Genomic DNA, 23,636 nt, shown 5'->3' on the forward strand with positions numbered 1-23,636 from the left:
CCGGAGGGGAGAAGGGAGCTGATCCTAAGCGGTGCAAGTGTAGATCTACTTTAGCTCAAGTTACAGAAGTCATTTAGAAACGACTAGCCCAAACTCCCTGCCCCTCTGCGTGAGTGATCTGTGTAATAGCACCACCTGATTGGTGTGGTGCGTGGAGTTCTTACGTCACCAAAAGCAGCATTTACAATCCCACCCCGCCCGGGCATTTGTTCCCCGACTCTTATTTTAACTCTCAGTAATGCCAGGGGTTGGGGGGGGTTCGGCCTATTGCATCAAGACAGTGCCATCTGCTTCGCTGGCTGGGCAGATACTCCTGCTGAGAGTAGGGTTGCCAACCCTCCAGGATTGCCCTGGAGTCTCCAAGAATGAAAGATTAATCTTTAATTAAAGAGTATGTCATGCGATGAAACCTCCAGGAATACATCCAACCAAAACTGGCAAGCATAGTTGAGAGGCCACAGGCCGGAATAGCAAACCATGGTTCTAGCAGCAGGTGCTGCTTTAGGGACTCCTGACGGGACCCGAAGAGGGCCAGGAAAATAAGGAAGGGGCTGCAGAACTCGGCGCAATGCTGTTGCAAGTTGTTGAATCTCAGCAGAAATCAGGAGGCCGCAGGAAGAGGGAGAGGCATGTTGCGTATGGCACAGGGCTTGCTTAGTTTACTGCCAGCTGATGACAAAGGTTGACAGAAGACCAGTTATCCCTCAGCACTGAAGTAAACTGTGAGATACATCCCTGGAGAGCACAAGGTGAAGCCCATGATCAGACAAGCGAAGCCGGAGTGTAATTCCCCTTGATATTGCCTGATTTGAACGTGAGAGCTTGTGAAGGGTGCGGGATTGACAGCTCTAGAATCCACAGAGAGCAAGCAGAGCATGCAGGCCCTGCCAGTGCCCGCTTCCCCTAACCTGGCCCCACCAATGCCACATCTCAGCTGTCTCATGAAGGAGCTATGCTGGGGGGAGAGGGTTGAACGGTACATCTGGCACTTGGGTTCTCTGCTGGCGTGGGCAACACAGAGGTCAGTTGGTGCCAGCCGTACTGGTGGCTTTTGTGGGCGTGGGCACCTGTCAGTTAAAGAGACAGAGAATGATAGTGTCACATGGGCCACTGAATCTCTTGAAGGTTACAGATCACATTAACCTGAAGCTTGTTTGACGGTGTAAAAAAACGACTGTCAAACAGTTTCTTCACCTAAAAGTTCTGTCTTGCCAAGTCTCAGCCAGAGTGATAGAAGGGAAGGGAGGACCTAATGAATGGGGAATCTGTGATCTGTGCCTTCTCTGCACAGACCAGAAATTATTATCACCTGTTTATATTATATGCCGTGTTGTTGTAGCCTTGTTAGTCCAAGGCTATCAGAGAGACAAGGTGGGAGAGATAATATCTTCTATTGGACTAACTTCTGTGGGCAGGGCCAGATCCAGGCACCAGCCGAGCAAGCTCGTGCTTGGGGCAGCAGATTCCAAGGGGTGGCATTCCGGCCGCCCTTTTTTTTCTCCTTTTTGGTTCGCCGCTCTGGCCACTGATAGGGGGCAGCGGTACGGAGGAGGAGAGCGCCCTGCAGCAAACTCAGCGGGGCAGCCGGCGTCCTTCCCTCCCAGCCGACCGGAGTGGCATGGAGCCCTCTTGGCAGGCAGTGCAGCGGAAGGGGCTGCGTGGCAAGTGCCCCGCTGAAGCCCTGGCTACCCCCCTTCTCTCTCTCCCCCGCTCGTTCCCCCTCCCTCTCCCCCTCCCCCCGCTAGACCGGGCGGGCACTCCGCTGCATGTCTGCAGCACAGGGAGTCCCCCTGGCTCTGGCCACCCTGCAGGTATTGTGTGTGTGTGTGTGCGATGCATGCACACGCTTTGCCGCTCCGGTGCCCAGCAGGTTTTTTGTGTGTGTGTGTGTGTGTACTTTGCCACTCCGGCTGCCCCGCAGGTTTTGTGTGCGTGTGTGTGCGTGTGTGTGCGCGTGTGTGCGAGTGGGCTTCGCCACTTCGGCCGCCCCGCAGTTTTTTGTTTGTTTTTATTTGCTTGGGGCGGCAAAAAAAGCCAGAGCCGGCCCTGTCTGTTGGCAAGAAAGAGCAGCTTTTGAGCTTACGCAGAGCCCTTCATCCGGTCTGGGACAGGCACTCGGAGAGTCCCAGCTACACACAAGGTGGAACAGATGGTTTAGCATAAGGAGTTAACCTATTTCAAGGGAAAATTCAAGGTGAAGCGACTGCAGCACCCAAAGGCTTTGGCCACTGTCAGGGCCCCATTGGCTACATGCTGCACTAATACCCAGGGGGAGACAAGGCCAACCCCTCAGCTGGAGGAAATGGATGGGGCGCCAATGATGTCAGTGGAGGATAACTGACATCAGCTGACGGTCTGACCCCATCATTGCCCCTACCCCATACAGTCACTTCCATCTGAGCAGCTTGAAGAACTTTCCAAGCATTAACTCAACCTCTATGCAGGAGGCAGATCATCCCTGTTTTACTGACTGGGAAACTGGGCACAATAGGAGTCAGGCACCTACTTACCTTTGAGGATCTGGGTTGTAAACACTTGAATTGTCAATGGGATTACTCATGCGCTTCGAGTTAAGCACGTACTTAAGTGCGTTATGGGTCTGGAGCCCAGATTATGCTGCCACCATGCCAATGCCATGCCAACGCAATCTGTTAACTAGCCTGGGATCAGGAAAGTGGTTTGAGATTTTGCCTGGGCGCACGGTCTCTCATAAAAGACGCAGGTGAGACTCATGCAGCTGATGGATGATCAGATTCCACATCTCCCAGCCTCAGTCTAGGAAGCTAGAGAGCCGCTAGGGTAAGCAAGCAACCAAATAGAGAATATGATAATGCAACATTATCACTAGGGCAACATTTTGAAGCAAGAGAGCCTTTCACAAAAGTACGTGTGTGAGAGTGTCTGGTTTGTCGCTTACTCATCCAGATCAGGATTTTGCAGCATGCCTAGTTGTGGGCACAGGGCCAGAGGCGGTTCTGGAAAAGTGAACCTAAAGGACCAACAACTTCAAAACCACAACAACAAAGGCTAAGGCTGAACTTCATCTTCACAGTACAGCAACTAGATTTGGCAACCCAGAAGATAAGCTCTCTCCAGCAAAGACTCTGGTCCAGGAAGAGTTCAGTTTGTCTTTCTTTTCAGATTGCAGAGTTCCATACTTGAACTGTTCCGTAAGTAATGGCCCTCCTCCCCACCCGGAAAAAGCACCCCCACCCCCGGGAATCCTGTTTGGGGTCAATCACAACCCGATTAACTCCCAGTCAAGGAGCACACCTGCCTTGGCAACATCCTTAGATCACTGGCAAATAGCTCTTAACCCCCTGGGGGCACCTACGTTCTGACAAGCACTCAACATCTGGAGCCTGCTACTCGACCAACTCACGCCAGGGTGAGCTAAGGACAGGATTTCAGCTCCGTCTCTAAATGGGTCTGTTTCTGTGGCTGTAAGGATGTGATCATGCATGGTGCAGAGAGCCTCTGGGGATGTGACTCAGCACTAGGCTGACCAGATAGCAAGTGTCAAAAATCAGGACAGGAGGTGGGGAGTAACAGGTGCCTATGTGAGAAAAAGACCCCAAAATCAGGACTGTCCCTATAAAATTGGGCCATCTGGTCACCTTACTCAGCACTTCGAACTCCACTGAAGTGACTGTTTGCCTAGGGATCATTAGACGCTAAGCACATTGCAGGTGGCTCAGTTTCACACAAATGGGCAGTCTGTGGGATGTCCTTGTTCATGCTGGATAGTACTTTACTGCACGAGTAGTCCTGCTGAAGCCAATGGGACTGCCTGTGGAATGAGATGCTACTAAGAGCGAGAAAAGGTATCAAAATCTGACCCAGAGATGCACCACTTCAGATCTGAGTAGGAGGGGGCAAGTTTCCACAGGTGACCAGGGGCCACTTAGGCCCCTGAAAGTTCTTGGATTTATGGAGGATAAAGTGTAAAAATCAGGCTATTTCAGGGGCATGTGTTGCGATTATTTCCTTTACTTCTAATAACGATTCACATAGGTTTACTACAACAAAATTACCAACACCACGCTCCCTCGGCTGGGTTGTCAGTAGGATTTGAAGCTGGGACCATCAGAGCTAAAACCACTCATGTTTTATGGCTTGAGCAAAAGGAGCAGCTCCTCTAACAAGTAGCTTTAGTAGGTTTTTATCATCTCATGTGGAGCAGCTGCTAGAGGGGGAAAAGACACATACTGAGCTAGACAGGAGCAAAGACACTGTGCTTGGTTAGTAGATTGAGAAGTGCATTTTTCGCAACAACCCATGGGCCTAGCAATGGGAGCCCAGGTATACCCCATGGTGCCACTGACACCCATTCACTGCCTCTCCTGACAATGCTAAAGGGGGAGGTGTAGACATAGCTTCTTCCCCCTCAAAGGTGCTGAGCCCTGATGACTCATCCTCTCCCCCTCTCCAGGCCGAAGCATAAGCTGCAGGCGCACATATACAACTGCACCCAGCCAACCCGGTGGGGAAGAAAAGGCTGGTTGCCGTGAAGATGCGCCATGAGCTTGCCTTCCCCAGCTGAAGCAAGAGTTGGGACAGATTTGTGCTTTATGGGCCAAGACAATGAACCAGGAACCCCTTTGGCTCCCAGCTGCCCAGCAGGGTGGGAGAGGCCTGCTTTCTCCAACTCCCAGACCTGCCACTCCAAGAATGGGGAAACAACTCCCACCCCCCCACTGCACCCTTCCTAAGTGTCTCCTCTGGCAGCAACGTGCTCAGCACCTCCTCAGGGGTTCTAAGCAACCACAATTCCCACTGACTTCAAGGGGAGTTGAGGGTCCTCAGCCCTTCAAACGATCTGGACTCTAAACTGCTCCTAAATTGCATCCACCAAATGCACTTGAGCATGCCAATGGTCAATTGCACCTGATTAAAATATGCAGCTGTCTGTGCATATTTAACAGGCATAACTTAGGCACGGCTTTTTGAAGACAAGACCTTTAAACCCAGCTCCTGGACCAAGCTTCTGTCACCCTTACACACCCCTTATTCCACAAAGAGCCCCGTTGACTTGAATGGGACCATTCCTAGAGGAAAGAGCTATTCGATGGAAAAGCTTCACAATCTCTCCTGATAGTTTTTGGAAACAAACTAAAAAAATCCTCCCCTAGAAGGGGTGACCCATCAGTGACGTCATCCACTGGGTAACTAGTACTCAGTTACTAAAGTCCCTAAATACAAATTAACCTAATCTGGAGCCTCCGCTCGTAGAGGGTAAATGCCGAGCCTGATGGGCTTAGTGTGGGCCAGTGAATAGGAAACCAGGCTAGAAACCACAATTCCTGCCTCGTGTTCCAGGCTCTGCCACTGACTCACCCTCCTGTAACTTAGGATTTAAAATAGAACATTCAAAGGGCTCCTTTCCACCCTGCCGCCTCTTTCCAAATTTGCTTGTGGCGTAGTTAATTCAGCCCTGGCGTAAGAGGGGGTGTGATTCCACAGCCATCCATGTAATACTGCTCGGTTTGGCTCAGTGATCTGAGAACTGGCATACTGCACACCAGCTTGGAGGGAAATTTGTACAGCTAAATTATAAAGCTCTGATAATAGTGTTTACAGTGCAAATGCTGACAGACCTACCTGACAGCCAGTGTATCCAGAGGGAGGGTGTCTCTGTGGTGATGCTTTGTTCAGTGTTAGCCTGCAGTGATGTCTCATTTCTTCTTCCCCAGGCTGCTAACACCTTGGTTAGCTTTCCTGTAAACTACTGCAGCCTCTTCCTGGCTGGCCACACTGTGTCTCGCCTCTCACTCTTCTAGGCCGTTTAGAACATATTGCTAAAACCATATTCCTCTCCTGCTGCTCCAGCCACAGCTCCCTCCACGCACACATTACGCCTTCTTCAGTGACACTTGGAAAAGAACCTATTCGTGAGCACCTCCATCCCCTCTTATTATGTGTTTGTAATACTGATCTCCCCACAGGTGGGTCCTGGTTGCGATCTGCCTTACACCAGTGAAATCCCATGGACTTCAGGGGTGTTATTCCTGATTTACACTGGTAGGAGATGACAATCAGGCACATGGTGTGTGCTGCTATCTATTATTCACATTCCAATAGGGTCTACAGGTCCCATTTACGGATCCGGGCCGCCTGGTGCTAGGGACTCTGTACACGTGTAGCAAACAGATGGTCCCTTCTCCTAGAGAGCTCACACTTCTGTGGCTGAATTTGTTATAACATGTATGTTGTTTGAGTGAGGCCCGGCTCCTGTAATGTGATGCGGACAGACCCCTCTGCACACACTGACCTCAGCTTAAAGGGTCAGGGTCTTAGATAGTAAGCTTCTTCAGGGAAGTTACTTTGTCTTTAAAGTAGTGTGTGTCCCTCTCCTGAGCTCTGAAATCAAACACTGATAAAGTATTACACCCACCATAAGAGAAGTTCCTTAGAATCCATGATACTCTCATCAGGCAGACTGCTATGGACCTAATGCAACACCTGTTTCAGTGAGTGGAAAGGCTCCCATTGACTTCAGTGGGCATGGATCAAGCCCTACATCTCCATCTTTTCACATTCTTTTATAGCAACCAAAAGGTGAAGTGTGCCTATACCTTCTGGTTTACATCTCGCCCAGTATTGGATTCAATGATCATTATTCAGCGATGGGACCTAAATGAGCTCTTCAGAAATGCTGCCTACAACGCAGGGCTAAGTGAACAAATGATGCTACCATTAAAGTTCTGTCGTTTCCTGCTGTGTAAGTCAAATCTTCGAGCATTAAAAGTGCCTCGGCACCATGCAGATTCACAGACAGTGACAACGATTTTCAAGTTCTCTGGCTTTTACGTATTGGGGGTTTTGTTCCGTTTCTGGTGTGCTTTAATCAATTTTAATGCCTGAACCTACATAAGGTTTCAGGACTCTCTGATGCTGTAAATTAGGCGGGCTGTAGTTGCTTAGTTCCTGGCAATGATAAAAGTTATTAGCAACAATTCTTAATTTTTCAAATTCCCGAGCAAGTTTAGTTCTCCTGAAAGCGGTAAGTTAATGCAATTGAGCTGGGGCAGGGCTAGTGGCCAATGTATTCAAACTTCGGGTGCCTAACATTAGTCTCCTCGCATTTTATTGCTATCTGCTGCACTTGGCAAGTGGGCTCATACTCATTACTCATCCCTTTGGAGTAGAAAGCATACTTGCTGTAACAAATCATACACAGTACTTTGCATTCCTATAGTGCTCTTCATCTAAGTAGCTTAAAGCGCTTTTCAAATGTGAATGAATGATTCCTCATAACTCTCCACTCAAGTAGTATTATACCCATTTTACAGATAGGTAAACTGAGACAGTGAGCTATTTAAGGTCAGATTCTGCCTCCCTTACTGAATACTGAATAGTACCTTATTCCATTCGTAGTCCCATTTATTTTGACACTAGATACTACACAGTGCAAGTAATGGTGGCAGAATCTGTCTGTTAGGGACTTGCCCAAGGTCACATAAGCAGAAGGAGGCAGAGCAGGGAATCATCCTGGCGCCTACTCTCCCTCCTGCCCCCCACCTTAACCATTAGATCACACTCACTCTCCTAGATCCTGATCTGAATTAATGGAAAGATATCCACTGAACTGAATGAACTTTGAATTTGGCCCCTATATGGTACAGTTAAGATATGAAGTAATAAACAAATGACTTATCCATAATGGGCTGGGCTTCTGGGGTTCTCTGAGCCCAATTTTCCATTGTTACCCATATGGAGGAATGATTTTCTCTGGGAGTAGTTTAATTTATTTCTATACGACTACTCCCCGAGTACATTACTACTCAGTCTGAGTAAACGGGGAAGAATCTGGCTTTATAGTAACTTCTTTACTTTCTAAAGAATGGCCGAGACCCTATTTGGGATGTCTTCATACTCATATATCCAGGTCAGCCATCTTGACTTTACTGTGATTGGATTATTGTGGTTATACTGAAATGTCATACACACACACACAAGACAAGATTCAGACAATAAGACTCCTCTGAAATGATACTGTGGTGTAAATATACTTGACAGAGAGAAAAAAATACAATAGATCTGATGACTCAGTGTTCTGGTCTCTGATGTAACAGCAAAGAAGATCCCTGTTGTATTTAACTTGATTCCCCTGAATTAAACACTTCCATTAAAAGTTTCCCACAGTAGCTTTAATATTTAATTATGTATTCCACCAAAGCAAAGATCAAAATCTCTGCAAAGGGGGATTTTTTTGTATTAAATGTTTATCAGCATATCTCTTTGGACTAGTTTTTCATCCCCTAGTGCAGGAGGGAGCATTCCATATAGAAATCAGTTCTAAAACATTTTATTTTACAGCTTGTGAGTTTTCTATACTTCAGCTCCTCTCGCAGTGATTTTGTCGTATCACTTGGTAATTAATTATAATTAAATCTCTTTAGGCCAAAAAGGTTGGAGGGCTCACGCTGCGTTGCAAAAACAATTTTTTAAAGTTACAAAAATGTTCCAGGATCTTTCTCCTAACAGAAATTAAAGTGCAAAGTTTGCCATGTTTTGAGTTCAGATTCACAAGAAACAATGTATAGAGGATGGCAGGTTCCAGACAGAGTAGATAGACTGCTTATTTGAACAGACATAATTAGTCACTTAGTATCCATATCCAGTATGCAGAATTGCATCCCTTAACAATGGACAATGGGTAGGTCTACTGTGGCCAGAAACTCCCTTGATCTTAATAATGGCTGTAGCAAATATTGAATAAACCAAATTATATTACTCCTGCACAAAAAACTGTCTCACGTGAACATCTGAGCAAAGAGTTGTCAACTCTGCATTTGCTTAAAATAGGACATGGAGCTTCTCATTATTCCTTTTTCCTTCTTTTCTGTTTTTCTCCTTCCTACTAGTAGATTTAAATTGATGGATAAATGGAATATGTGCTTGGGGTGGAGGTAGATAGAGGGTATATAGTTGTGTACATATTAAAGTATTTTGGGTGTTACAATTCTAAATAAAAAGTCACAGCAACAAGGAAGAAATATCAGCATATGTCCCAGCTGTGCAGCTCCATGGACATGTTGTAATGCTGGTGCCATCAAGGGCAGAATTTAGCCCATAGTGTGTAAATTACAGCACTGGCCCCTCTAGAATAAGCTTCTTTTATGAAAACAATGCAGTAATACCAAAAAGAACATTTGATATGAGTTACTCTAAAACCATTCTCTAAAACACCCAAGAACGAATTTAGTTCAGCAAGAAAAGTGGGACATGATGAGATGACTCCAGTTTAGGCCATAACCTTGGGTGGTTGCTTGGTGAGAGCAAAGCCTCCCCCAGTGAAACGAGGAACGTCCATTCTCTGCATTGGATACTCCTGCTCCATGTTAGCCAACACTCGCTCCTTATCCCTTTAGAGGAAACAAAGAGGGAAAGGAAAGGAAAGAAATGTTTTTCACATTAACTATGCAACAGTGTTTTCAAACTAAGCAAATCTGTGTCCTCCAAAGTTTCTGTGATGCAACCACTCTACCAAGAGATCATTAAAAATATGTTGATTAGAGCCTGTTAGGCTAAACAGCCAAGACTAGGTGTCTGTTTGGATCTAATTAAGCAACTCCCGATGGTTTTCAGAATTATTAAAAATTAGAACTAAATGAGTTCTAATGTTAGCCGCCCAAAGTCGGTCAGAGCATCTCATTAGAACTAGAATACGCGTGAGCTTTGTGACTTTGGGTTTCTAATCATCACCCCATTCTACCAAGTCCTCATTTGTTTTCAAACAAACAGCTAGATTCATCAAAGGCAGGATGGGGAGATATTTTTCCTTTGTTGAATTTTAATGAATAAATAGTGTTATCTGTCTTCAAATTTTAACAAAGTTCCAGTTATAACTACCCAGCCTGTTGTATTTGCAAAAAACCAACACTATATATGAGGGGCATCTATAGCCTCAGGAACTTGCTCATCTGAGGATCCAGAGCTTGAATGTGGTGGCCTTAAGAGAATGGTGCAATGTTTAGATGTTCACTCTTTAATAGGTCCCAGGTGGGACCGGAGGGCGCAGGTATCCAGAGTAGAATAAATATAAAGAGGCAGCATTTTCAATTTTCTGAGATACACCTCAAGGATTCAGAGACAGGTGTCAGAAATCACAGAATCATAGAACCACAGAGTTAGAAGGGACTGAAAGCATCATCTAGTCTAACCCCCTGCCAAGATGCAGGATTTGTTGTGTTTAAACCATCCAAGACATATGGCTCCAACCTCCTTTTGAAAACCTCCAGTGAAGGAGCTTCCACAGCCTTCCTAGGTGTCTGTGCCATTGTCCTACTGTTCCTACAGTTAGGAAGTTTTTCCTGAGATTTAATCTAAATCTGCTCTGCTGTAGTTTGAACCCACTGCCTCTTGTCCTGCCCTCTGTGGCAAGAGAGAACAACTTTTCTCCATCTTTTTTGGCAGCCTTTCGAGTATCTGAAGACCATTATCATACCTCCCTTAATCTCCTCTTTTCCAAACTAAACATACCTAGTTCCTTCAGCCTTTGCTCACATGGCTTGCATTCCATCCCTTTGATCATCTTTGTCACTCACCTCTAGATCCTTTCCAGTTTCTCTGCATCCTTTCTATACATTGGTGACCAAAACTGGACACAGTTCTCCAGCTGAGGCCTAACCAGCGCCAAGTAGAGCGGTACTACTGCATCCCATGACTTGCATCCTATGCCTCTGTTAATGCAACCTAAAATTACATTTGCTTCCTTTTCCAACAGTATTGCATTGCTAACTCATGTTGAAGCTGTGATCCACCACAACTCCCAGATCCTTCTCAGTAGTGCTGCTGCCAAGCCAGTTTCCCCTCATTCTGTATTTGTGCTTTTGGTTTTTCTTCCCTAAGTGTAGCATCTTACATTTGTCTTTGTTGCATTTCATTTTGTTGTCCATAGCCCCGTTCCCCAAATTGTCAAGATCCCTCTGAATTTTAGCTCTATGCTCTATTGGCAACACCTCCTAGCCTTCTGTTATCTGCAAACTTGATTAGTATGCTCTTCTACACCTATAGACAGGTCATTCAGAAAGATGTTAAACACTGGACCCAGAACAGATCCCTGTGGAACTCCAGTCAAGACCTCCCTCCAATCTGACATCACTCTATTAATCTTTTCTAATATTTAAAATAAATCAAGCAAGATTTTATGAAATCCTAGTTTACTATAATAACCATGGATCTTTAAGCGCTTTACAAAAGAGGTCAGGATACCCCCATTTTACAGATGCGGAACCTGAGGCATAGAAAAGAGAAGCGACTTGGTCAAGGATAACCAGCATGCTAGTGGCACAACTGGGAATAGATTCCAGGCCTCCTAAATCACAGTCCAATTTGTCAACTGGGCCAAAATTGACTAGCCCTGCTTAGTTAAGATTAAATAAACAGTTACTGCAGCAAAGAGTCCTGTGGCACCTTATAGACTAACAGACGTTTTGGATCATGAGCTTTCGTGGGTGAATACCCACTTCCTCAGATGCATCTGACGAAGTGGGTATTCACCCACGAAAGCTCATGGTCCAAAACGTCTGTTAGTCTATAAGGTGCCACAGGACTCTTTGCTGCTTTTACAGATCCAGACTAACACGGCTACCCCTATGATACTAAACAGTTACTATGAAGAAATACAATTTCCTTGTATTTTTTGTCATTTTGCTTTAACAGATAATCTTTGGCCTTTGCTGATTCCCACCCAGTCTCCTTGGCTCCTGGATTCATCTCCCAGTGAAACAAATGGCTTCCTACAGTTAGTAATATTGGGGGACCAAGGGACAAATGCTATCTGAAAAAAGAAAAATCCAAGAGAAACCCCATAGGGAGGCCAGGGATGGTTTCTTGTTCCACATGTCATTTGTGTGGAAGCATGTGATTAACCACAGGTTGAGTTAGATGCACATAAATAAACCAAACCACTTGTAAATGTTTTTAACAAAGTCAATGTAGTGCTGACGGAAGATGCCAGGCTGACAGCCCTGGGGCCTGAGGTGTCCCATCATGACAGGTATTGCCACCCTGGAGTGAGAATGTTGGCCCAGCTCCATGTCCTTTCAAACTGTGAACCCCCACTGAGGCTGTCAGCAAGGGTGCCAACTGCAGTTTTGCCGATTCTTGTGCACCAGGTACTGTTTCACACAGCATCATTGTTCAAGCTGTCAGGTGGTAATGACTTTCTGGTTATCGCCTGTAGTCAATGCATCTACTCACACAGGAAAGGGCTAATGGATCAGGTCTCTGATCTGGATTCAAGCTAGCGACCTACAGGCAACTAAAGGCTCCATATCCCATGACCAATCCTTGGAGATCAAACCAATACCAAGGTGTTTGAGGCAACCAGGAGAGGTAATGGAGAAGAAAAGCAGATAGTGGTAGAGGAGAACAGGGAGGAAGAAAGAATGTCAGAGGGAGCTGGTGATTCTGTCAGGGAGGGCCAGGGAGCAGGAAAAGAGGCTTAAATGTTTACAGTCCCAAACACAAGATTTCCAGCTTGAAGCCAAATCCAAAGCTAAGGTCCTGTGCAAGTCCATCAATCTTACAGCCATGAGAAGCTGCATCACTTCACGAAGCAATACTTTAAATCACAAAAGAGGGCAGTCTGGTTCAAATCAACAAAGGCCTTTCGATTACACCTTTATGTGGTGCTATCTATGAGCATTAACTCAGCCACATACCATCATAGTCAGTAATGCTGCCAATGCTGTTGCACCAACGGGATTCTCTTTTTATCAGCAAAGGCAGCCACAGGTAGAGCAAACACGCTGTCACGTTTGCTGCTGTTACAACGATCTAGTCAAAAAAGGCTTAGTTTTGGGTTGCACTGAGTATGAAATGTCAACAGAATTTCAAGTTGGGTCAAATGAAGGAGGAGGAGCAGTGGTGGCTAGGGCACTCTCCTAGTATGTGGAAGCCCCAGATTTAATTCCTGCCTCTAGCTGATCTGGAGAAGGAATTTGGACTTGGGTTTTGCAGGTCACTCTAATCACTGAGCTATGGGGCTTTCTCAGTCTCTTCTGTTGAAGCTTTCCTAGTTTTTATAAAAAAATCATTGGAACAAGGATCAATACCAAATAGTTTCAGTCAACTTGAAATTGCATTTTTTTGGCAAATAAACTATTAACCAAAAGAATTTCACTCAGCTCTAGTGACCTCCCAGAGGAGGAGTATGAGTCAGGGCTGAGAACCAAAACAATACTGTCAACCTCTGAAACAGGTGTGGGGGAACATAAATCGCTGAAGTCCTGGACAAATCTCAGCATTGGCACTTGGATGAATTCCCAGAACACACATAGGGTGTGGCTAGCAGGGAACAAACAGCCATGCTCAAAGGATAGCCATTGTGCCTAGCCCTTGCAGGGAACTGCCAGGGAGAGATGGCCTGCTGAGCTGAACTACAGGCAGAATTTAATCCTTAACTTTTAAACAGAATGATGGGACTGGTAGGGCCGGTGCAACCATTTAGGCAAACTAGGTGGCCGCCTAGGGCACCAAGTGGTTGGGGGCGTCTAAAAGCCCCCTCAGGCGAGGAGGTGGAGTGGAGGTGAGCTGGGTGGGAGGGGGCACGGGGGAGGGCTGCCCGCAGTAACGGGGGAGGCGCACAGGGGAACAGCTCCCTGCCCCAGCTCACCTCCACTCTGCCTCCTCTGCTGAGCACACAGCCCAGCTCTAAGTCTCCTCCAATCGGTGCCGCACGCCTGGGCAGGGAGGAGAATTAGAGCAGCGCCAGCGTGCTCAGTGGAGAAGGTGGAGCCGAGGTGAGCTGGATGGGGGAAAACCCAGGCAGGGTTAGCTGCCATGGTGGGGGGAAGTCTCCCCAGGCAGGGTTAGCTGCCATGGCAGAGGGGAAATCTCCCCAGGCAGGGTTAGCTACCATGGCGGTGTGGGAAGTCTCCCCAGGCAGGGTTAGCTGCCATGGGGGGACAGGGGGAGTCTCCCCGGGTGGGTTTAGTTGCCGTGGGGGGACGGGGTGGAGAGGGGTTAGCTGTCGTGGTGGGGGAGGTAGCTGCTGCGGGGGGGCTCGCCAGATGGGGGGCTGTTAGCTGCCGTGGGGGTGCGGGGTTAGCTGGGTGTGGGGTGCAAGGTGGAAGTTTCGCCTAGGGCGTGAAACTTCCTTGCATCGGCCCTGGGGACTGGCATAAACTGACCAACAACAGGAACCTCTTTATCACTGTGTGTGACTGAAAGATTCAAACATAACCATCCCTTGCAAGGTAAAAAGCCAGGTCCTGAGTAATGGGATTCTCAATATAGTTCTAACAGGACATCAATTCTAGCTACAGACATACAGCAAAACAGGAGTGTATTTCTTCTCTTCTAACACGCAAAAGCAAATGTGAAACCAAGGTCCAAACTGTAAACATTAGAAGTGTTTTCAAGAGGACACTTAACTGTTGGAAATGGATTGTTAGACATTATGGGAGCCTCATGTATTGATCCTAAAACTCCAGGAAGGCCATTAGCAGTGAACAATTGTTGATAATTCCAACATCAAGGCAGCCTTATACAATTTGCAGATGGACAAAGGTCACTTGTTATCACTGACGATTTTGCTAATTTCACCATCAGTACTGCTTGCTCTCTAAAATACAGTTAAGGCAAAGACAAATGCAGGTAGCTTTGAATCACAGTCAACGAAAATGGAAAAATGCAGTTTGGAGTGTCTGAGGGGGCAGGCTGGGGGAGAAGATGCGTGGAAGGAAAACTGGTTCATGCAAAAAAGCATTACTGCAAATCAAGCCATTCAGCTGCAAAATAACATCATCCCCTAGAAGCCTCTCCTTGGGGAAAATATCTGCATTTCCAAACATGAACAGTGATTTGAGGTTCAACTTGAGGCATCATAATGGAGCCTGATTTTCAGACTGTGCCAAGCACCCAGCTCCTGCAAATTTAAAACATCACAAGTGGAACAGCCAAAAAACACTACTCACTTCTGAAAACTGAACTGTGCTCTGTGACCGTAGAGGGAAATTACCTACCATCAAACGAAAACATTGACCATTGGCTAAAACACTAGTGACTAACTAGATACAAAAAGATTCAGACACAGCCTGAGGTAGAAAGGGGTGAGAAGTCTGGCAAAGAAAGACTGTAGGTGCAGCTGAGATTCCTCCATTTGCAGCTAAGGAGTAGAACGAAGTGCTTGGGCATTACTCCTCACTTCTAAAGCTGTGGGCAATTAATTTCTGCAGCCACAAGGGAGCACTCATGCATCCCGAATGAGCATGGTTTTTCCCCAAGGCTCTGCGGCACCAGGGATACTTTATCCCAACACTGGGAATATGCACTCAGAAGAACTACCTCCCCCATCAGGGTGCTGGCAGTTTTAATATTTGTAAAATCCCTTGAGATTCACAGTACAGTCAGTGCTTGAGAAGCCTTCAGTAGATGCACCTGAGCTGCCCAGTTACCACCTTGAATCCAAACTCCTGTTTCTGAGTGAGATAATAAACTGGCAAAGGGCCTCCTCCAACCATTTGATCAGCACCAATACCTGGACCATCCTACGTTGACTTCAGACTGGGACTAGACACAGAGATGCTGTTGCTGCAAAACAGTCTCCGGACCATGGGCCATGGCAGCTGGCTGAAGCTCAACCCAGTCATGACCGAAGTGATGTTGGTAAGTGAGGGGATACACTTAGAAGAAGTGACACACACCACTACATCACCTTCAACCAAGCATGTCCTCGCACCAATGATAAGGACTGTTTACAGCCTCAAGGCCCTTAGCAATAATGGTCATTAATGTTTTTTCTCATCTGAAGCAGGCTAGGAGGTCTACCACATCCTGGTGGATGCAGATCTGGGCACACTGATCCAGACATGCATGACTTCCAGGACTGAGTAGACCCCTGCCTAGGTGCAGGCCTGAGACCTGATTAGTCTCTCCCCACACACACACACATACACACCATATTAAACCAACCACTACAATTGAAAAAAAAATGTTCTGTTGCTGATAAAGCACCTCCACCTCCAGGATATCCCTAATGAGAATTATAACCACCAAGGTTGTAAGGTAGAGACATCCAGGCACTGGGAAATTAGGGAGGATACAGAAAGAGACACAGTAAATGGTAAAATAAGCTCTGACCAGCCTTTGCATGCTGACCATCTGCATAAACAGAGGAGGTGACAACTAAGTTACAATTTAGGCATGAAAGATACAAATGTAAAAAACTTGGGCAGGAAGGAGGACACACAGGTGCCAGTGTGTAACTTGTTAAAAGTTTTATCTAGGAGTGTGGGATAACGTGATAGGTTTGTAGGGGGTAGCTCGTTTTAACTATATAATGAAAATGAAAAACAATGCTCTTTGGGAACCATTTTCGGACCACAGTTCAACATTGAGCTGCTGGAACTCTGATCCCTCTGCACGACTATGACGTGCAGAGGCACTGCCGGGAAACCCCAGATGAGTAGATCCTGACTGGCCATCGAGAGACATTTCTCTGTGTATTGGTAGGGGTGAGCAAAAGAGATTTACTGGTTATACATATTCTGTGTGTATTGCTACTCGATAGATGTTTACAGCACAGCTGTGTAAGGCCTGTTCACCGGGAAAAGTCACACAGACCCGTAGAGCCCGGAGCCCTGTGGGAGAGGGCAGGTACATAAATTGACCAGGTTTTTCCTGGACCCCTGTGGGAAAGAGTAGGTGTCTTACACTCCAAGCCCTCGGTAGGGAGAAGGTGGTGGTACCTAAATTGACCAAGTTATGCCCTGAGCCCTCAGTAGGGTATAAATAGGGTGCCCTAGATTGTGTGGATAACATAGGAATTAATATGACAGCCTTAAAAATAGCCCCAGCTGGTGTAACATGCTGCTTTGCATCTGCTGAGAGATTTAGATCAAAGCAAACATATCACCCCAATGCTCCACTCAATACAGTTTGCTCCCTTCCCAATATCAGATCAAATTCACAGTCCTTGCACTGATCTCCAGATAGATCAATAGGATGACTCTAGGCTCTCTCAGAAGTCACCACAATTATGACAGGTGATCTTTGTAACCCATGGAATTGTTCTGTTGTGTTAGTGGGGGGACAGTGCTTTCTTAGTGCCTGACCCATGATTACGAATCCCATCCTAATGCAATAGCATTCACACAGTAACATCCATCCCTGAAGCAGCAAATATACTATAAGTGCTGCCATAAAAAGGAGACTAGAGAATGGAAGAACGGGACAGAGAAAGGAAGAGGAAGTTGGAAGCCATACGAGAAGATGGGAGAAAAGAAAGGGAGGAAGAGGAACATGAGAAAGAAAAACATATAAATAATTTTTTCAAAAAAACGTCTAGACCTGCTCAAGGAGAAGAGGGAAGAACTCTGAGCATACTCAAACTTTTCTGTGTTTATATCTTTGTAAGGCACTCAGATGCAAGTGAGGTGTGTCGTGTGTAAGGATGAGGATTAGCTGGAAAGATGGATCGAGAGAATTAACATTATTCCTTACTTGGTCTGTTGTTCCTTGCGTTTCTGGGTTAGGTATTTCTTCTTCACATTCAGGAGCTCATTGCCCAGTCTCTCTATTTCATACTTGTACTCTTGACTCTGTGACTCATACATGTTCAGTTCTGAAGACAAAACCTAACCAACCAAAAGCAAAAAGTAAGCTTCACAGCTTCACAGGTTACATCTGTCACACACTCCCTTCTCTCCATCGGATAAAAGCTCTGCCCACCTGAAGACACTTTACAGAGTTAAAGCTACACTATGTACCTCACCAAGCATCTTTTGAGTGACAAAAGAAGGCTGAGGGGGGATATGCTTGCTCTTTATAAATATAAATATAAATATATCAGAGGGATTAATATTAGGGAGGGAGAGGAATTATTTAAGCTTAGTACCAATGTAGATACAAGAACGAATGGGTATAAACTGGACACTAGGAAGTTTAGACTTGAAATTAGATGAAGGTTTCTAACCATTAGAGGAGTGAAGTTCTGGAACAGCCTTCCAAGGGGAGTAGTGGGGGCAAAAGACATATCTGGCTTTAAGATTAAGCTTGATAAGTTTATGGAAGGGATGGTATGATGGAAGAGCCTAATTTTGGCAACTGATCTTTGATTATCACCAGATAAGTATGCCCAGTGGTTGGTGATGGGATGTTGGATGGGATGGGATCTGAGTTACTGCAGAGAATTCTTTTCTGAGTGCTGGCTGGTGAGTCTTGCCCACATGCTCAGGGTTTAGCTGATCGCCATATTTGGGGTCGGGAAGGAATTTTCCTCCAGGGCAGATTGGCAGAGGCCCTAGAGGTTTTTCGCCTTCCCCTGCAGCGTGGGGCATGGGTCACTTGCTGGAGGATTCTCTGCAGCTTGAGGTCTTCAAACCACAATTTGAAGACTTCAATAACTCAGGCATAGGTTAGGGGTTTGTTATAGAAGTGGATGGGTAGGGTTCTGTGGCCTGCTTTGTGCAGAGGGTTGGACTAGATGATCACATTGGTCCCTTCTGACCCTAGAATCTATGAATCTATGAATCTATTTACTGTAGTCCTCTACCTTCCTGGACCCAAATGTGAGCCAAAGACCCAAAACAAGGAGCACAGACAAATAATTAAGCAGGAAGTTTTAAAATGGCATAGGATCCATCTGTTTACCACAAGTTATATTTTCCTAGCATTTCAGCATCTTGAGTATTCATTTCTTATGTAAATAATTAACAGCAGTGAAAGTAAGGCATATTTGTGGGGATTGGAGAAAACTGTGGCCCTTAAAATGAAAGTTGTCCAGTTTAATGAGGGAGAGCTGAGGGATATAATGTGAGCCGGACATTTCAAAATGCCTTTCAATGCTTGCAGCTAGAGTTGAGCTTTCTATCTCTGCTAATCAGAAGAGAGCTGGCCGGGGACTAGACTTCCAGGGAGTAGAGCAAATGTTACTCTGGAATCTTTCTGCCATCTGTCTATACCGTTACGTCATTAATGTTTCTAACTGAAGGACAATTTCAGACAGTTGAAAAGTCTTCCTCTTCTACGAGCATTAATGTACCTTCTGTTGTGCACTCTTTCAAGACATTCATAAATACCTCTTTCATGCAGACATTACACGACCTGCCTCATCACAAGCAAACAGGAACTTTAATATTGCATTTTTGTTCAAGAGGGCCCACTGTATTATAGACTATAATTAACTCCACATAAGCAACATGGCATCATGCAATACAATTATTGGCATGATCCTGATCCCATTTAAATCAATTAATTTGGAAATAGGGTCATGCCAAATGCACTTTCCTGCTGCAGGAAGAAGAATATTGAGACTAGCCAAAGTTTGGAAAGAGTCAGGTATTTTATTTGATGCAACTTCGTTTATTTACATGAAACATATAAAGTCCTGCTTCTCCAAATGCAGGAGGAACCAAGAACAATAGGAGCAGTTTCTTAGCTTATAACTCAGGCTACAATTTAGTCATGGAGGTCACAGCAGTCACGGATTCCGTGACTTTACTGGACCTCTGTGACTTCTTCCACCGTTAGCTGTCAGCAGCTAAAGCGGGGGCTGGAGGCAGGACTGTGCGCTCCTGCCCTGCTGCAACAGCTTACAACTGCAAACTGGAGAGCTGGAATCAGGACCTGCAGCTCCTGCCCTGCGGTTTGCAAGGGGTGGGGAGACTGCAGCCTGGCTGAGTGCCCCTGCCCCGCGTTTTCTGCCGGGAGCTGCAGCTGGCGTCACATGCCCCAGCCCCGTGGTGGGAGCTGCATCGGGGGCTATGTGCCCCTGCCCTGCAGCATCCCTGGGCCATGTGTCCCCTCCCGGCTGTGCCCACTGCTGCGGCCGCTGGAGCTGGGAGTCTTGGCCTGTCAGTCCCCCCGTCACTCATCGGACTCCATTCCTCCCCCTATTTAGCCCTACCCCCAGTTATTTTTAGTAAAGTCATGGACAGGTCACGGGCTCCGTGAATTTTTATTTATTGCCCATGACCTGTCTGTGACTTTTACTAAAAATAACCATGACAAGATATTTGCCTTACTTATAACACCAAGTCCCCTTAGTCCACAGACCCAAAAATTCTCTCTCTCGTTTTTTCCAGGGTCACACTGTGCTCATCGGCTACTGCTTGGCTTTCTTATTTTTTGCCTCTGCCTTGCTCACTGTTCTGTCCTCAGTCTCTCCCAGTTTTTTTATTGTTCTTCACATACACATACACGGACACATCTCGTCCCAAAACAACACTCAACAAAAGCCTGTGGCTGGGTTCACATACTCCTTTTGTCTTAAATGGGGGCTTAGCCTTACAACAACAACCACAGTACACTTCGACAGCAGAGGACCATAGCGCCGAGTGTCCATGAGCACTCTGCACAGCTTTATTCCAGGCATCTAAGAGTTCCATGGGCTTATTAATGATCTGGTGCAGCCAGGTTAAACGAAGGCGACCATGTGGCCACCACCAGTCCATGACCAGGCAGCATCCCCGCCTCATCTCAGGACAATCTTCAGAGTTTGATGTGCAGAGACTTTGTCTCAAAGGTGGGCAACATGACCAAAAAGGGCCAGTCAGCAGTGGCCAGTGATGACTTCAGTCCTCTCTGGGCCAGTACTCAGTGATACATCCCTATTACTGATAAAGTCAAACCATCTTATACCCAGTAGCCATTGCTAACCATGCATATGAAATGCCGCCAACTTTCTGATGTTTTGTTTAAGCAATGTCCATGTTTCAGATCCACCTTCAGAGAATCTGAAGTGTGCAGGCTTCATAAATCCATACTTTTGTATATAGTTTCAACTTTTGTTTGCTCTAGACCCTTTGCAGGGCGTTCATAAGTGAAGCTACTAAACCAATTCTCCTTAGGATGTCTGGAGGGCTGCGTCTGTTTGAAGACAGTTTACTGCCTAGGTAGATGAAGTTATCTACTACTCCCATGGGTTTGTCCAGAAGCAGAGATGTTTGTACCATAATTTTTGCACTGACACTCTGGATTTTTGCTTTTGCCCAAGAAATCCTTGGCCCAAGAGAAGGTGCCTCATGCTGGAAGCTCTCTAGTGTAGTTTTAAGATTGTTTGCACCCGGGCCAAAGAGGACGACATCATCCGCATAATCCAGGTTGGTAAAAGAAGTTAAATTGACAGTTATACCAATATTTGTGGAGATATGTTCAAGGAAGCAATTTATTGTCCAGCAGAACAGAGTTGCAGCCAGGACATATCCCTACTTCACCCCCGATCTAGTGTGAAATATGTGAGACTGGTGGGTCCCTCAATGCACCCATGCCTCTGAGTCATTATGTAGGTCTTGAATTAGCCTCAAGAGGATGTCAGAGACACTGATGCCTCACAGGTTCTTCCAGTTACATAAACCTAAGGAAAAAGAATAGGAGTACTTGTGGCACCTTAGAGACTAACACATGCATTTGAGCATAAGCTTTTGTGGGCTAAAACCCACTTCATCAGATGCATGCAGTGGAAAATACAGTAGGAAGATATATATACACAGAGGACATGAAAAAATGGGTGTTGCCATACTAACTATAACAAGAGTAATCAGTTAAGGTTATAGTTAGTTATCATTATAGTTAGTATGGCAACACCCATTTTTTCATGTCCTCTGTGTATATACGTCTTCCTACTGTATTTTCCACTGCATGCATCAACTTAAGTGGGTTTTAGCCCACGAAAGCTTATGCTCAAATAAATTTGTTACTCTCTAAGGTGCCACAAGTACTCCTTGTTCCTTTTGCTGATACAGGCTACCACTCTGAAACCACTAAACCTAAGGGTGAGTTCACAGCTATCAGTCTCAGTGAAGTTTTTACTCAACCCATAACCAGATTTCACTCAGCTCATAAGTATGTGTTGACCTGCACAAAAGACTAGCATGTATGCCTGTTTGCTAATACAATATATTGTGTGAGGAAGTAAAAATGTACACAGCAGCAATTTAATGCATTAAAGACCAATGAGAACTCTAAGGAAAGCTTTGAATCACATTCGTCTTCGCTAAACTCCTGCTTCTATTTTACATTTTCTGCATTTCTTTTCTCTTCTTCCGGATAACTAAGATTTACATAAAAACAGGTTCCTTGTTTATTGAGGGTCCATCTGCTCCTGGAGGATTTTCCCCATGGTTGGTGTAGAGTTGATTACGATGCAGCAAATAGAAGATGATGACTTCAACAGGGAAAGGAGCTGTAGGAGCAGATGAACTCTTGGGGAGAAGGATCTTGCTTTCATATAGTCAAGAACAAGGGAAGAGCTCTACATTACATATAAGTAGAATTGCTTCTCATTATCACACCTTCAAAAAGTTTTCCATGAGGCAGCTCTTCAGAATCAGGAAATCCTGATTTCTAGTGGCAAGGGGTTAAGATAGATTACTCTTGTCAGCCTGTAATAAGATTTGAGACTAACGTACACGTAATGCACTGTGAGAGAAATAACAAGGATTTAGGAACAGTTTCCACTAGTGTGTTAAAAAGAGTGTGAAAATGTTTTTGACTCACTTATTAGAAGATCTCACTCATTTAAGAAAAAATGAAATTAAGCCTCATGTATCTGTAGTATCTAAAAATGTCCATGTGCATGAGCATTTAGAGTAATACGCTGTACATTAATATTCAAATTGCACTTTCATTTCTTCTTTGTTTAATGAAACAAATAAACATAATATTACTAAATTCTATTCTCAGAATGCTTAGGAAGCTTACACATTAGTAAAACCACCTCCCCAGCAGAGAGGCTATGAATATTATATGGACTTTCACACAGAAAGCACAGTTAACAGGTAGCACTGGCATTACACAACACTGTATTGTAGATAGGAGAAATGTCATGTAAGTGCTTGTCAATGTATCTACACTAACATGTACAGTTCTGTCCACCTCAGAACCAAAACACCATTGGAACAAAACCAAGGGAAGTGGTGGATTCTGCATCTGTTGAAGTCTTCAGATCAAGACAGGATCCCTTTCTGGAAGATAAACTTTAGTGAAACATAGGTTACTGGGCTCAATACAGGGATAACTAGATGAAATTCTCTGCCCTGTGATAGACAGGAAGTCAGACTAGATGATCCAGTGGTCTCTTCTGGCTTTAAAAATCTATGAATCTATGAAAAAGAAGTCAATTTCTGAAATGTAACTGTTTACATTAGCCTCTGAGGGCAGACCAATAAACAGGCCCTATATCTTGTCCAAGTAAACCTGTTGAGTTAGTAATATTTACACAGCATGCTATTACTGGACTGAAATACAAGGTGTCCTTTCACAGATTTGTTTGGATGAAATGGAGGATCTACTTTTATGGATCTGCCCTCAACAGCTAATGGAAATGGTTAGTTTTCAGATGATTCTTAGAAAGGATGCTTCTCAACTGATGGGCCAGTCTTTTCTTGTAGAGATATTTCATAGGAATTCTTCATCTTTGACTCTTGATATAGTGGGTCCTACTTGTCCTTAGACTTGTATCTATTGACTAACCAAGCTGAGCATACCCAGTTATTTTAATCTTTCCTAGTAAATCAATATTTTCAGCCTTTTGTCATTATTGCTATTCCCCTCTGAACTCCTTTCTTCATCCTGATGTGTTTTTGGCACTGAGGTGGGCAGAGCTGTAACTATTAGGCCAGTGTTTCATGGAGAATGTAGGGAAATGTTGAATTATCCTTTTATGACAAACATCAGAAATATTT

General features: G+C 45.2%; 1 protein-coding gene across 2 annotated transcripts in view; it reads right to left on the bottom strand.

Annotated features, from left to right (window-relative positions):
* Window positions 1-7,890: 7,890 nt before the first annotated feature.
* The window catches only part of CFAP58 (cilia and flagella associated protein 58), a 109,729-nt gene continuing 93,983 nt past the window's right edge, over window positions 7,891-23,636 (bottom strand). For both annotated transcript variants that reach the window (XM_050957998.1, XM_050957999.1), the window contains exons 17-18: window positions 17,455-17,588; window positions 7,891-9,368 (exon numbers count right to left, since the gene is read on the bottom strand). In XM_050957998.1, the coding sequence (XP_050813955.1) occupies window positions 9,248-9,368; window positions 17,455-17,588 (255 nt within the window). In that variant the 3' untranslated portion in view covers window positions 7,891-9,247. The remainder of the gene's footprint in view (window positions 9,369-17,454; window positions 17,589-23,636) is intronic.

The sequence above is a fragment of the Gopherus flavomarginatus genome, chromosome 6 (genome assembly GCF_025201925.1).
Source record: "Gopherus flavomarginatus isolate rGopFla2 chromosome 6, rGopFla2.mat.asm, whole genome shotgun sequence".
NCBI lineage: Eukaryota > Metazoa > Chordata > Testudines > Testudinidae > Gopherus > Gopherus flavomarginatus.